This window comes from Saccopteryx bilineata, chromosome 12 (genome assembly GCF_036850765.1).
Source record: "Saccopteryx bilineata isolate mSacBil1 chromosome 12, mSacBil1_pri_phased_curated, whole genome shotgun sequence".
In the NCBI taxonomy this organism is placed as follows: Eukaryota; Metazoa; Chordata; class Mammalia; order Chiroptera; family Emballonuridae; genus Saccopteryx; species Saccopteryx bilineata.
This window is the reverse complement of record NC_089501.1, coordinates 34,520,868-34,537,338: the sequence shown is the minus strand read 5'-3', so window position 1 is coordinate 34,537,338 and position 16,471 is coordinate 34,520,868. Positions and strand designations below refer to the sequence as shown.

Sequence of the window (16,471 nt, the reverse complement as noted above, 5' to 3'; positions counted from 1 at the left end):
AAACATTTTTCTAATTGCAAAACATATCAAAATATATAAACATGTACGAAACATTTTGTTGGCCGCTGGCGCTTGGCTGCAGATCGTTGATATCGTCATCTGAGACAGTAGTTGGTTACCGGAGTTGTATTTTCATAAACATGTGCAATCACATTCACTTTCTTTCCTCTTTCGTACTCGTGCATTGATTGCTTTCTCATATGTGCCTTGACCAGGGGGTTACAGCAGAGTGAGTGGCCCCTTGCTCAAGCCAGTGACCTTAGGTTCAAACCAGTGACCATAGGGTCATGACTAGGATCCCATGCTCAAGCCAGCGCCCCTGCACTCAAGCTGGTGAACCCAAGCTCAAGTCAGATGAGCCCGTGCTCATTTTCATGTGGAGATCGATGGTCTTTCTCTCCTTCTTGGCAGGCTGAGGTGTAGACAAAGACAATTTCCTCTTGGTAGACATCTTGGGAGGGGTTTGATGAAAAATATCCAAGACACAAAACACAAATTGCTGTACTGAGTCTGGGATAACAGTTGAAATGGTGCACACGGAGATGGTAATGCTGCTGGAAGCTGGTCCGCACTGTCGTACACCCAGCTGGGCAACGCTTACGCTGCCAGATGTGGAGCAGTCGTGGCTAACGATTGTGGTCATAAAGTCAAATGGTCGTAAATTGCATAGGTCATAAATTGATCAATATCTGTATTATGAAAAGTCAGTGGTAGATAAGAATGCTAATCTGCCAATTTTCTCCAAGAAATCTCATGGATATAACCTCCCTGGAAGATAGGTATCAAATTCTAAATTATTATGCTTTGAAACTGTCAAACTTCATTTGATAGTCACCAAGAAGACTGTAAACAAAGTGACATACTGAGTAACTATTTCAACTTACTTCTGTAGTGTTTTTTTAAAGTCTTTGGTCATAAGATGTCTGCCTCCTCTCAAAAAAAGTTTCATTAGACACGTTTCCAAGATTGCTTTTCCCTAACGGTTGTTTCGATTTTTCAGCCTAGGCTTTCACAAAGCCTGCACTGTGTCTTCTGTGTTTTCTAAGTGCATGACAGTTAACTTTTCAACTCAATGATAACAATAAAGACAGACTAATGATAATCTGTATGTATCAAAATGGAGATGAAAATCAAACTTGAACCTTAATCCTCAAGTTTGTCTGCACTCCTGAACCTTCACTTGAGTTCCAGAACAAAATCCTCACCTGCTTACAACACATTTCCTCTAACCACAAGCTCACTGTGCTCAAATGAAACTTGCCCTAAAGCCAGGCCTCTTGCTCCATCCAATTTCCCTGTCTGTTAACACTGTCAGTCACTGAGCCCACACATGGCGGTGGCTTTTGACTATTCCTTTCCATTTACCTACTTTCCCCTGCCACATGGTTTTATGACTTCCTTCTAAAGGTCTCTTGTATCTATAGTGAATTTATGTCATTCCCACAAACCCCTCATCCTTTTCTTTGGGGAACTACATCTCTATTTGAGGTGAGGATCCTACCCACCTTTACTCAGATGTGACCTAGGCCTGTCAATTCATTGTGTCTCATCCCCCTGGTACATGATATTGGCCAAAGAGGTAGTTTTGAGCTACCTCTTAGAACTCATCAGAGAATAAATATGCTTTCCACCATGGTTGTTAATCTAGGAGTTTATAAATTTGCAATCATCAGCAGGTATCATCCCAGCTATATGAAGAAAGCCCATTTAGAGTAGAAAGATAATGAAATTGAACTAAAGGTGTTAAGAGTCAACGTGGAAAAACAGAGTTTTGGCAGCATCGTTTGAGTCCCCAGAGCCAGCCATGCCTGAAGTCCATCGCATCCCTGGACTCATCACCAATTAGTAACTCAAATACAAAATCCCAACTCAGCCATTGTCTAGGTAGGTGAACCTGGACAAATACTTAACTTTTCTGTGCCTCTCTTACCTCATCTATAAAATGGAAGATAATATTAATTCCTACCTCACAAGGTTATGATTATTAGCATAGTAAATGCTCAATAAACATTAGCAATGACTATGAAGTGCTAGTGAATTCTGTTGTTTAATCTAGTTTGAATTGAGGTCCTGTCACACAATAGAAAGGGTACTAATGATGGTTTCAATTTCCTTCAAAATGAGCTTGAGGTCCATCCTTCCTTTGCCCTTCCATTATCATCCAGCCTCTTGAGAATCCTAAGCAATGTTTCAGCTGGCTTGTCTGACTGAATTTTTACTCTTTACAATCCACCCCAGTTACCAATCGGTGCCACAGCGACCTTCACTAAACATCATTTTCATCATGGAAATTCCCTGCTCCGAGTTCTGTTCAGTCTTCTCTCTGGCTTCCTGGGTTCCACCTTAATAACCCAGCCTGAATCACCTCTCTCCCTAACATTCCTGTCAACCTGACGGCCTCTGACCTTTCACAAGAGCATGCCTTGCTAATTCATGTCCCTCTCTCTTACCTTGAGTCATCACCCTCACCAGTCCCATTTTTCCTCGCTGGATAACCAACACTGATCATTCAAATTCTGCCTCCTCTGTGATACCTTTTCCAACTGTCATAGCTGTCATCAATTTTACCCTCCTCGAGATTCTTTATCATTTTCAGTCTTGTACTACAGGTTACAACATGCTAATATAGACAATCCTGGATTGTGTCAAGAGGGTCTAACTAACCCAATTATAAAGTGAAGTTTTTAGCATGTCCCTCAACTCAATAATAATAAGCAAACAATAGGCATCAAAATCAATTATTTATTCATAGGGCCCAATCAAAACACTAACTTTCCCTACTTTATAATTTAAAAACTACTCTGTAACTTTAAGAGAATTTTTCTTCAAATTAAATGAACTTTCACTGCAGTTACCTACTTTTAACATGAAATTTCAATTCTGAGAGGTGCATTAAATCTTCAAAGACGAAATAAAACAGTAAGGCATTTTGAAGATAGTTACATATCTTTATTACATAAACATAATATTCTGTGTGGGAACTGGTCTTCAGTTTGTTTCTTGCTTTCACAGAATGTCAATTATCTTTAGCAATCACCTATGAATGATTTATGAAACAACTCACATGCCCACCCGAAAAGCCTCAGCGCCTACATTTTCCAGCCAGATTCCTGAGAAAAATAATAAGTTTTGTTTATTTTATAGTGTAATACATAAATTTTCTTTTAAGATATAAAAAAGACAGACTTTTAAAATGAGTCTCATTTTGTTTACAAAGTTCTATAAAAATACATTAAGTATGATCATGTTTGTCCTTTGACTCGAAAATATTCCAGTTTACCAAAAAAAAAAAAAAACAGTAAACAAGGATATGCTGACCACATTAATCTTGCAGCAATATAATGTCAACATCATCGTGAACACCTTGCAGAAGTAGTTCTCCTGGGTACGTAACAATCTTCCTTCGTTTCGCAGCTTTGAGAGTTCCTACCAATGCTTCGAAGAGGTTGGCGCACTTGTCATCTCGGAAGAGGACCCCAAATTTCACACTTAACTTCCCATCAGCATCTGATTTGAGAAAATACAATATTAGCCAATGCAAAGTCTGTGTCTTACCCTCCGCCCATGTATGGAAGAGTTACATAATCTTTAATAAACATCTAACTATAGGTTAACCAAAGTTACAGTTAAACATTTAACAGTCATAAATTCAATGTAACCTCTTGCCAGATCCCAAACCTGATGAAATCAATAAAACGTGTTGCATACCTCCTAGCCTTAATATCATCTGGACAAAGACTGGCAGAAAACCAAGAAACATTTACAGAAGGTGAATGTGTTACAGCACTAGCACTCTGGACCAGTTTCTCTCTGTCTAAAATTCATTTTTTTTTCATTGTTATGTTAGTTGTTAAATCATTAAAAATAACAAATACAAAAGAAACCCCAGGTCAGGAGCAATGTTTCTCTAAATGTGTTCTGAATGTATTCAGAAACCCAGGGAGGGAATGGTGACCTTCAAATTAAAAATTCTGCATATATCAAAATCCCTAGCTTATCTAAATTGGAGACCAGGTATTAATACAGGTATTAAACATTAAGGTAAATACCAAATAAAAATGAGTTATCAAGCCATGCAAAGACATGGAGGAGCCTTAAATACATATTACGAAGTGAAAGAAGACAATCTGAAAAGGAACATGCTGGATGATTCTAACTACGGAACATTCTGGAAAAGGCAAAACAATGAAAAAAAGATAAAACGAAGTAAAATGATCAGTGGTTTTCACAGGCTGGGATGGGGTGAGGTGAACAGACAAAGCACAGAGAATATTTTAGGACAGTGCAAACACTCTGTATGATACCATAATGATGGATACATGTCATTATACATGTAATGTCCAAACCCACAGAATGTACAATACCAAGACCCGACCCCTAATGTAAACTATGGGCTGTTGTTGATGTGTCACTGTAGGTTACCCACAGGGGAATCAGTTAGGGCCTGAACCAAGGAATAACTTGTCCAGGGAGAGGAGAAGCTAGAACGACAGGAGACACAAAGAAAGTGGTAGGACTTGTGAGATTGGGGGGTGAACAGGCAGGAGCACCAAAATTATAGCGAGGTTACTGCCTTTAGTACCTTTGAAATCTTTAACCTGACTATACCATATGCTGGGCATTCTATAAAGGCTTTGCTTATATTCATCTGTATATATATTCATTTGTTACCATATTCCCCACGTATAAGACGCACCTTTTTTCAAAAATTCTGGGGTCTAAAAACTGGGTGCATCTTATACAGTGGTTGTAGATTTTTTTGCTTGCATTTCCTGCTTTTTCGCACTTGTTTTTGTGCTCATTGTTGAAGACACTGATTCCTCATCAGACACAGACGAGGACAAGCTAATGGATGGGAATTCTGACAGTGAGGAGTTGTATGAATTTTATGATGAATAAAACTTGAGTTCAATAACTTTATGTAATACATTTTTTTTTCAAATTTTGGGCCCCCAAATCAAGGTGCATCTTATACATGAGGAAATACAGTATGTACTATACAATTGTAACATGTACGCTCTGGTGGGGGACATTGATAATGGGAGACTATGCATGTGTGGGGGTGGAAGGTAATTGGAAAATCTCTGTACTTCATTCTCTAAGTCTAAAACTGCTCTTAAAAAATAAAGTTTTCTTTTTAAAATTAAGGTAAACAAAAGGAGGATCTTTGGCTAGAAATCTATCAACTGAAAACTCACAGGTAAGGGTGATGTAGGAGACTTCCCCATTGTTGGTTGATTCTTTTGATCTATCTGGATGAGCCCCTGACTACCCTTCCTACAGCACTGCTCGGCATTCTTCCCTCCCAAAGCTGTGTCCACTGTCAAGAAGCTGGCTATCTCAGGGAGAAGGGACCATTGTTTGGCTAAGGGTTCTTGGGTTCCTGTGCTCCGCTGCTAGAACTTCCAACCTGAAGCTCTTAGTAAACTCCTAGTGTGCGTACAGCACTGAGCTGGGTGCTGGAGACATAGAAGGGGGTACAGAATAACTTTCTAGCTTTCAGAGAAATGGCTTCAAATCCCACAAGACAATGAGCAATATATACCTGACAAAGCAACAGAGCAAAGTAGTATGTGACTGGAGTCAAGTGAGTAGCAAAGGCAATAAATACTGTATGTATTTCAGTTTGGAGGAGGGCAAGATGACTTTGGGCTAGAATGATGAAGGGAGACTTTGTGAAGGAGGCAGTACTCGTTCTGGACTTTAAAGGGGAGTGTAAGGCAACAGTCCTCAATTGAAATCTCTGCCATCAACTAGTTGTTTGGCCTTGGGCAACTTGCTTAAGCCCACTAAGCCTCAGTTTCCTGATCTGTACAATTGGGGCATTACTCCTTCCTGTACAGTGCTGTTGGGGACACAGTTCCAAAGCACACAACACAGTGCCTGGCACCCGCTGAGCGGGCGATCAGTGATCATTAGTTCAATTGTGAATGAGAGAAATGGGGGTGTGTCCCAAGCCAGAGTCCCAGGGGAAGCAGGTAAGTGCTTGAAGGAACAGTAACTAGAGTGACTGTAGGAAAATGGCTAGAGCAGGGGTCCCGAAACTTTTTACACAGGGGGCCAGTTCACTGTCCCTCAGACCGTTAGAGGGCCGCCACATACAGTGCTCCTCTCACTGACCACCAATGAAAGAGGTGCCCCTTCCGGAAGTGCGGCGGGGGCGGATAAATGGCCTCAGGGAGCCGCATGCGGCCGTAGTTTCGGGACCCCTGGGCTTGAGATTAGATGCTGCCCTGAAACAAGTCTTTGGTGCAGACTTTGGAACACCAAGTCCTGAGGGGGCAGAACGCTGCCCAGGCTAGGACTGATAAGGTTGTTTAAAGGAAGCAGCTGATCCTTATAGCCATTTTCTGCATACCTGAAAGGTATTAGTTAATTATCCTTCTCTGCCCCTGAATCCATGCTCTGTTAGTATGCTTGATGACTGAAGAACGACTAAATTCAACGAGGCTGCAGAGCTCTGGGCTCTCAGTCCCAGAGGTTGGGGGTCCCCTGTACCCATCTTCTCTCTATGTTGTGTCTTGTGTGTTTATTCTTAAGTCCTGCAGCGCCTTCGTTTCGTGCACACCCATGGCCGAGCTGGTCTCAGCATGACTCACCTCAGGTAGACTAAGAGGAGAAGAAAAAGGAGTAAGTTTGTAAAGAAAAACAGAGAATCTGACCATGGTTGGCCTGGAAAGCAAAGATGTACCTCTTTGATTTTTTTTTTTTTTTAACTCCTAGCAGCATGGCCCTCTGTTTCAGTGATTCCAGAAATAAGTGGAGCTGCTGGGCAGCCTGGGGCAGGCCCGTCAAGCCCTCTGAGCTGCAGTTATAGCATCCAAAACATGAAGGTAAAAATACCCCTCACAGGGTTGTTACAAAGAATAAAAGATGAATACAGTATAGGCAAAACCTTTTATAGAATGCCCAGCATATGGTTGTAAGGCCAGTAGTAGCCACCATCGCAGCCATTCAAGTGCAGGTTCTCATTGAATTCGGGCAGATAGTAAAGACAAAAACTGGTGAGCCATTCCTTTATTCAAGACTAGCACAGGCAGGTGAGAAAACAAACACAGAGCTCCCAAAAGCCATTCACACATTCTTCGATTTCACAACCAGAAGAATCTTCTCTGGTTTTTCTAGAATCGAAGGCCCCCACCAGTCTCAGCGGAGCTCACAAAAGCCCCTCACCTCTGCCAACATGGCTTCTTCTTCAGCATTCTGCATTCCCTCTGCTCTCAATCTGCAAAAAATGGCTTCCTCCTTCCCTCCTTCTCCTTCTCTCCTTTTCAAACTCTTTTGGTGGGAAAACCTTTCCTCCAGAAACATTAGCATAACAATGGCCCTTCCTAAGCAGGAAGGTAATTAGCAATTTCACAGACCAGCACCATTTTTAACACTAAAAGTGAGCAAACTCAAATAACACAAATTTTACAAACTCATTTGCCCCACAGTGGTCAAGTCAGGTTAAACATTTTAAAGGTACTAAAGGCAGTAACCTTGCTGTAATCTTGGTGTTCTCCCGTCCATTCACCCCTCAGTCTCACAAATCCTACCACTTTCTTTGTGTCTCCTGTCGTTCTAGCTTCTCCTCTCCATGGACAAGTTGTTCCCTGATGCAGGCCCTAACTGATGCTCCTGTGGTAACTGCAAGACTCCTTACCAGCCGCCCTTTCTCCCTGTTGACCCTCATTACATGCTCCATATTGGTACAGGATTAAAAATGTGGAAACAACTTTGTAAGAAGCAAACTTGACTGATAGTCTTCTACTTTAATCTTTCAGGGGCTCGCTGTCACCCTCAAGATGAAGTGAAGTCCGCAGCCTCGCAGAGCAGGCTCATTGCCCACTGGCCTCACCTCTCACCTGGCCTCCTGCCCCATCATTCCGCACACCTTTTGGCCCAGTTAAAATGAACAACTTGCTGCTACCCAAGGAGACATGAAAAACCTGCCTTGGTAATTTTACCCATGTCCAGCCCTCTGCCTCGATAAATTCTTTTTCTTTAACAATAGACTCAAATGTCACCTTCTCTGAGAAGTCCTCTGTGATTTCCTCAGCTGCATTATTAGCTCTTCATATAAAATTAAATACACAGTTGTCAAAGTACTCACCATCAATTATAGCAATAACAGTTAACATTTATTGATATTAATGTGTTGCTAGAACTGTTCAGTGCATTTTACAGTCATTAATACTCACTTAATCCTCATTTCCTCAAAGATACAATTGACTTCAAGGGGCATTATTTTAAGTTCCAATTGAGCCGCCAATTTAACCACAACACACCATATATTAGAAGATACATCCTTATTTTAGAGATTTCAAAGTGTGAAAAAAACTGTTTTTGAACCATCGAAATAGAATACTATTATGCAAATAAGGAAACCAAGGCACAGACACGTCTGGTAATCACCCAAGGTCCTTCAGCAAGCTTGTTAAGGAGTTGGGGTTCATTCCCAGAGTCTGACTCCAGGGCCCACGCTCTCAAGCACCTCCCCATACATGCCTCCAGTTTGCCTGCCTGCCTTCCTGCTACCTAGGGACCCACAAGGGCCGAGATGGAATTTTGTTTATTCTCACATCTCTGGCACTTAAGCACAAAAGCAGCACTCAAGAAATATTTGTTGAATGAAAGAATTTAAATCTCTAAATAATCCTTATCCACTTAATTTTTTTTCTACTGGGTAGAAAATGAGAAAAGAATTTTATTTTAAAAGAAACGGGTAAAACTAAATTCATCAATTTCCACCTTCAGCTACAACATCAGATTTAGATTAGTCTGAATAGGATTAATCAATATCATAATATAGAGTGATCAAAATTATTCTAGACACAACTTAAATAATTTGCTATAACATGTCAATAGATTACGTATCTCCATAGATACTTTCCAACACATAAGTCATCCGTTACTGGAAACAGGTAAGTCAAGAAGGCCTGGTAAAGTTGCAATGTTCCAAATATTTTCATCCTTATAGAAATTATGATAATTATTTTGTTGTCTTCGAGCTTGTAAAGCTGGTAATTTTGAAGTGTAGGTTCAGTTTACCTTAGTAGAACAGTAACACTGTGCTAGGGACATGGAGATTAGGCTTGCAAACGCAGTGAATCTGACCAATAAACACTAAGCTGACATGGAGAAAGATCTAAGAGATAAAGGAATGCTATAAATCTTTGGAAATACATCTTTAATACCTTTAGCAAACTAAACAATCCTGGACTATCCCAGTAGTAACAGAATCTCACAGAGCTCAGGAGACACCGGGAGTGTAGAAATAAGGGCCACAGGCAGAGGCATCACTGTTGAAAACAAGACTCACAAAACTTCCACCAAGTGAGTACGATGAAGTTGGCGGGAACAAAATGGGGTTAGGAAAGACTGTTCATTGGTTTGACTGAGGAAGTAAATACATGACAACATCCACTATCTCCTCAGTGTCTTCCACAAACATCCCAAATGCAGCTCACGCATTTCCTCCTAACCTGACCTGTGCTACCCTTCAAAGACTTACACACTTCAGCCTCCAGAACTGTGCTCGTTATAAGCTGGTCCATGGTATTTTGTTATAGCAGCACCACTAAATTAAGACAGATTCCTAACCTATTTTACTATTAAGATAGTAAATGTGATGTTTTATATCACAAAGTTTGTGGTAGCGTTATGGCAGCAATAGAAAACTAATACAGGGGACATTTTATACAAATGGATTAATGGAATTTTCAAAATATGTTTTGTTATTTCAAATGATTTATGACTCATAAGCAGACAGAGCTGTAAGGAAGAAGAATCAAGCTATAATGACAAAACAACTCTTATGAGACATTTTAAAGCCATCTTTCACTTGTATGATGTAATTTCATAACTGTGAGTACCATTATCCTAGTTGTTGCTGAATATATCTACTGCTCTCGCATTTTCAAAATGCTCTGCGAATCTTCCATGTCTTACCTGAGATATACAATTCCCAAAGCTACAAGCACATAGTTACTTTCATTTCACGTCAAGAAAAGGACACCAATACAACCAATTTTATATGTCACTAATTTCATGTCACTGCTTATATAGTGCTGAATAAAAAGCTGACTTAAAAAAACAATTACCTAAAGGATGGTTTATATGTACATAAATACTCAGTTATAGAAAACTCAAGAATCTGAAGAAAATAAAGACAATTTAGTATCAGTTCAATTTTAGTCCCCAGTCATTTGGAAGTTAGTAAAATGTTGACAGGGAAAAGCAGAAAAAAAATTTAATAGTGTGACAAATAAAAATTTGAGCATGATTCAATCACCAAATTTCAATGCAGCCAAATTAAATAGGCATAGCAGTTTTTGTTCCATTCAAAAAATAATGAAAAATCTCAGCTGTTCTTTGCATCAGACTCACAATACCTTCAATAGCTTTGTGTCTCCAGATATTCTTCGTGGCTGAAGGCACTTGTCACATGGAACTGAGGGAAGAGCTGCCATAACCGTGTCCTGAGGCCTGGTGACCCCTTCCTAGGCTTCTACCAAAAAAGCTGGTCCCACTTGCTGTGAAGTATCTGTATCTGTGCTATATAATACTTACTTTTTGAACCCAAACGATGAATTTCCTCCACTAAGAGGTTAACTTCGTGATCCACATTCATTGCTGCCTGAGCGAGAAAGAAATATATCTATATTACTGTATTGCCATTTCTACATTCCATTAAGCATATCCTGCCAAATCCAAGGGTCCTTTCTTTTACGTAGCATTTGTCACTATTAATTAACTATGCTTCTCTTCCTAAAAACACTTGTGTGATGTACTTGGCACTAGAGTACTTCCATTTTCCCTCCATCTCTATAACTTCTCCTCTGGGCTGGACCCCCTTTATTTGACGCAGTCTATTGGGAAGGCTGCAGCTGTTTTCCTTACACCCATGCTTAACTCCAAGCCCATCTTCTTCAAGGTGCTCCTTAAGCCATCAAAAATATGAAGGTGAGTGACACAACACCTGCCCTCACTGCAACTCACCCTCCGGAAACAAAGAAAGACCTGAGATGCATAGCAATGTGACCGCACTCTTTGAGTGATGGGTCTAAGGCAGGGGTCCCCAAACTTTTTACACAGGGGGCCAGTTCACTGTTCCTCAGACTATTGGAGGGCCGGACTATAAAAAAAAACTATGAACAAATCCCTATGCACACTGCACATATCTTATTTTAAAGTAAAAAAACAAAACAGGAACAAAATCCAATATTTAAAATAAAGAACAAGTAAATTTAAATCAACAAACTGACCAGTATTTCAATGGGAACTATGCTCCTCTCACTGACCACCAAGGAAAGAGGCGCCCCTTCTGGAAGTGCGGTGGGGGCCGGATAAATGGCCTCAGGGGGCCGCATGCGACCCACGGGCCGTAGTTTGGGGACCCCTGGTCTAAGGCATTATGGGGTTCACAGAAGGCTTCATGGAGGTCACTGGGAAGGGACAGGCCAGGCAGACAGCTGGGAAAGGGTGTTCTATGCATGGGGAAGAGCACGAACAAAAGGACAGAAGCAAAGCAGAAAAAGCAGGTCATTATGTTAGGAGCCGGAGGCACAAATATAAAGGTACACACTCCCTCCCCTAGGGAAGCCTGCAGTCAAGTGGGGAAGGCAGCTTGATACAAGGCAATTTTAATAATGTCAGGTCAGTACAATGATGACTTCCAGGTCACACACAAGGACATGTCCGTTCCTCGTGACTAAAATAAAGAGCCTATGGTGAAGACCATCCATCTTCAGATAATGGGAGCTGTTCACTAGGACCTCCACAGGCTGGGTTCTGCCTACCATTCCAGCCTTCTCCACTCAACCCTCTTGAACTCTAGGTTGTAGCTACATGGCGCTTTTTTGTATTCTCCAAATGTCTCCCAATCTCTCACCTCCAACCTTCCCACATACTGTTTCTTCAAACCATACTATGACTATTCCTCTTTCTTGGGGCTAACTCCACACATTCAGTCCCAGCTTAGAAATACTGTAAATCCCTCCGAAGCCTTCCGTGAAGCCTGGAGGAGGAGCGCTGGCCTGCTGAGTTTTCCCAAAGAATTGTCCATTCTCTTCATTGCATTTGCTAGGAATGACCACATTCTTGGCTTTCACCACCAGGTGGTAAATCCCACCAGGCAGGGGTCTGGCTGTCACTCTCTCGGCCGGACTGGATGGCACCAAGAAGGCAGGTTCCATAAATACTGGTTTCACGGACTGAAAGGAGCAAAGGCACAAGATGGGTGCATCTTCACCTATGGGATTTGTCACCATAAAGCTGCTGATTTAAGTAGGGAGCAGAGAGGAGCTCTCCGAGGAAGAGCACTCAGAGACAGAAAAGGGAAGAGAAAAGGGCTGGGCAAACAGCTACAGATGTGAGAGGAGCGGGATAACGGCAAGAAGAGGGGAGAGAGCCACTAGAGGTGGAGGAGAGAACCCAGACCGACTTGGGTCAAAGAGGTGAAAGAAGAGTTGACATAAGAAGGCAGTAATTCACAGCGAAAAGGACCACATGCAATCACAAAGTATGCATCAAATAGTCTGTTTCCCAATTGTGAGTTCTCCAAATCAAATAAGAAACTAAAACAGTGGGATTGTGTGTATGATTTACTCTGGAGTGGCATTTTGGAAAAAACAACTTTATCCAGAACGATTGTAACTAATTCTTGGTAGCTTCGAAAAATAAGAATGACCTTCATCTATGTTTAAACTATACTGATTGAAACCCCAGATTTTCCATCAGCTAATAATTACAAGCACAACTGCCATCTGCTACATTATATGTACGAATATTAAAACTTAATAAGTTTGTATTGCAATAAAATGCAACATCTTAAGTTAATGTATTTACATAAAGAAATGCTAGTTGCCTTCCCATCTCAAAATTGGATGAGCAAAAATGTGTCTAATGTAATGCAAGTATTCACACTATATATAATAATAGGATTTCCACTTTGAGTCTCATTATTAAAAGATAGAGTTTAAGAGATACTCATAAGCTAAAATGCACCCAGAGGACACAACTGAAAGACGTACCATGAGAATTATGGTAGGAAAAAAAACACCCTGTAAATATCAGTGTGGTGGACCACTGTCGTTTTTACCTACCCAACACCCATTCTTCATTCTGACACCATTAGTCTAATTTTTGTTTGAATCAAGTCTTTCCTAACTCTAAACATATGTCTCTTTGATAGAGCCTCACCCTAAACTCCAGGAATGATTCAGAGCCAGAATTGACTTGGGGTATACATAGATGATCCCATCATGAACAATGAAGTTCAGCCCAGGGATTTTGCCAGAACTATTAGTAAAATAACAACATCCAGCTGGGCTCTAAGATATAAATTGACAGCCCCAGATGTAAACAGCTACCATGTGTAAAAAAATCTGCCAGGAATAAAACTGGCACAAAGAAAAGTCCAACCACATAACAATAATTGAACCTGTATAGGGACTTTCCAATTATATCAACTTCCCTGGTTTTGCTTGCGTTGTTTGAATGACTTTCTGTTACTTCCACCCTAAAGACACCTGACCCAAAATGTTAGCCTAGAGAAGACCTACCACTATTTCTTTAAATTAAAGCTCCTTTTATGTACTTATGTGAACAGTCTTGTTTTGTGTTGCTGTATTGCATGGGATGGACAGATCTAATAGAAAGGCAGATTTGGGAGTCCTATAAGAAAAAGTTTCTCTGGCAGTCAAAACTGTCTAACAATGAATAAAGTTGGCACCCTTTTATCAGAAACATTAATATGCAGTAGTATGGATCTGTGAGGGTTGATGAGGAAATTAGCCCACATTGGTCAGAAGGAGAATGAAATGTCCAAGTAGATTTTGGTACTAATTCTCAGACTGTGATTTCCTCTCACACTGGAAATTTCTCTATTGTCATTCTCCACTCCACACACTTCAGACATAACTCTCCTTTAATAGTGAGACTCAAAATGGAAATCCTACTATTATGGATAGCATGAATACCTGCATTATATTAAACAGAGGTATGGTCATCTCATTTCAAGAAAGGAAGGGAAGGCAACCAGTATTTCTTTATAATTAATTACACATAGGTTCCTTATCTATGTTAATTCATGTAATCCTAACAGCCTTGCAAAGTATTATTATTTATCCCTATTTTATGACTGATGAAACTGCTCAGAGGGGACTCCCCACAATTAAATGCTGTTTCTACCACATCCTCCATCTCCCCCTTGTTCTTTTTCTTTGCAGTTATTATGCAAAGTGCAGTGAGTGTAATAAGAGTTGTATTTGTATAAAATATTACAAACTGAGTACTTACTAAGACAGAACACTTACAGAGCAAGAAGGGCTCCCTGCCCAGACCACTCCAAGTAGGAAAATTACAGGCTTAAGAACTATTGCTAGCATTCATAATTTGGCATGATTTATTTATTTTATTATTTAGCAGGGACAGAGTGGGAGAAATATTCATTGTTACACAATCCTTGGAAGGCCCGTGGCATTTTATCAGGACACGGGCCTGGGACTGGAATAAGCAGCAAGAACAAAAAGGAGGCCATAAAGCCGGCAAGCAGAGGGGAAGAAAGAGCTCCTCCATGGGCAAGAGTGGTGGCGGTGGGCGGAGGTGAGGGGGTGGGTCTGATCAAGAGAAGGCGGTGGCAGATGCTAGGCGGGCCCTTTCATTGTGACAGAATGTAATTAGGCATTGTGCGTGGGAATCACAAAGAAAGCGGAATGTCAGAGGATTGGGCATATGATGAAATGTTCTCCCATGAATATGCATCTATTTAAGGGCCCTCACATAGTGTTTTAGTTTTTTGTTGTTGTTTTTGTTTGTTTGTTTGTTTGTTTAGTTAGGTTGTTTTTTGTCTGTTTTTTTAGTTTGGAGGCAATACGTGGAGATTTTCTAATGTTCAAGGACTAAAGCCGACCGGAGCGGGGGAGTCTGGGAATCAGGAGCCAACTCTGCGTCCGAAGGCTGGCCTCACTTGCAGCCCTCCGCAGCAGTCGGAGACCAGCCGCCGGAGCCGGTCAGAGACGGCTGAGTTCCTTCCTGCCCGCTCGCGGGCGCGCACACACTCCATATTTGGTCACCCCTGCTTCAAGTTTGGGAGCTGGCCCGGAAGGGGTCCCCACACCCTGTCCCCTGCCGGCCATCACACTACCACCTCCCGCACTGGAGCAGAGTCGGGGAACGCGGGGCTCGACCCCCTGCTGCGGGACAGCACGGCGAACTCCGAGACGACCTGTCCTGGAAGGGCCGCGTCCCGGAAGCCTTTGTCTCCACACCTCCAGCGCCAGCGCCGCCCGCGCCCTGTGCGCCCAAACCCGACAAGGAAGACCGGCCCGCTCCGGGCTCCGCAAGCCCCTGTGTCTCCTCGCTACACCCTACCCCACCCCACCCCACGTACAATCGGGAGAGTACAGAGCCGCACCCACCACCCGCGCCGCAAAACCCGCAGCCCTGAGACCTTCCGATTCCCCAGTGGATGCTTCTCCCGCAGCCCTTCGCCCCCACCCCCCGCTCTGCAGAACTGGCTCCTGACCCCGCCAAGTGCAAAGCCGACACGTTGCACTGCGGGGAAAATCCGCACACTGCGGCTGGCTGTCCGCCCCCGGCCGGCAGAGCGTCACGTGGGCTTAGTGCGGAAGTCTGCAGGAGAGGTGGGGACGTGGGGCGCGCCCACCCGCCCTCGGCACAGTCTCAGCCCAGTTGTACTGGTACCGTCCACGCGCCTCAGCCCCCTCCTGGTCCTGGCTCTCCACCTGCAGCCCACGGTTCACCATGCTGCTTGGCCTCCACCGGATCCACCGGTCGATCCCTTACACCTGGCCACGTCTCCCCAGGGGGACTCACTCACCTCTCCGCCTCCTTTTCTTTCCCAATGAAAAACTGGTGCAGCCTCAGCCCCGGCAAGTTACCTTATTCAACGCACTGGGGAGGAAGAGGCCGAGGAAGGAAGTGACTAAGGCAGAGAGAAAGGCTGGTGTGCAGGAGGAGGAGGAGGAGGAAGAGGACGAGGGAGGGCGGTGGTAAGAGTTTCTGCGCTCAGGAAGGGGGCCGCCCACACTCCCAGGGACAAGCCTATGAGGAAGAAACTAGGGAGAGACGACTCCGATAAGGGGACAGATTCCAGCCAGGTGGGAAACGGACCCAGATCTTCGATTACCGCCACCTTTCCTCCTTGCAACCCCGAGCCAGTGGTCTCCAACCCTCGGCGTCTGATCGTTTGCGTGATTTTCTGCCAAGATCTTTCTCATTAACAGAAGAAATAAAACGCCCCCAATGTGCTGAATTCCGAGATCTAGAGAAACATTACTTTGGTTCTGTAAACCAGGAGCAGGAGCCTCCAGAAAACTACAGAATAATAGAATGGTCTAATTTGCAAAACAAAACTCATTTTCAAAACCAATTTGTTGGCTCGGTCAAGGCACATACAACAAGCGGTCAATGAACAAATAGTGTAACAACTACGAGTTGATACTTCTAATTCCTCCCACCTCCC

The 16,471-nt window shown here is 42.6% G+C and overlaps 1 protein-coding gene across 1 annotated transcript; it reads right to left on the bottom strand.

The window, feature by feature from the left end:
- Nucleotides 1-2,847: 2,847 nt before the first annotated feature.
- Nucleotides 2,848-15,996, bottom strand: ABRACL (ABRA C-terminal like). The gene is made up of 3 exons (XM_066248021.1): nt 15,827-15,996; nt 10,555-10,621; nt 2,848-3,507 (listed from the first exon to the last, which is right to left on the bottom strand). Exons 2-3 carry the CDS (start codon nt 10,613-10,615, stop codon nt 3,323-3,325), a joined length of 246 nt encoding a protein of 81 aa, XP_066104118.1. The 5' UTR covers nt 10,616-10,621; nt 15,827-15,996; the 3' UTR covers nt 2,848-3,322.
- Between the last annotated feature and the right edge of the window lie 475 nt (nt 15,997-16,471).

What these genes read in the sequence shown, in the direction of transcription:
- ABRACL (XM_066248021.1), bottom strand. Translation starts at nt 10,615, where the DNA reads ATGAATGTGGATCACGAAGTTAACCTCTTAGTGGAGGAAATTCATCGT. An exon ending in TCATCGTTTGGGTTCAAAAA is followed by an intron (nt 3,508 to 10,554) that starts GTAAGTATTATA and finishes TTCTCAAATCAG; the next exon opens with ATGCTGATGGGAAGTTAAGT.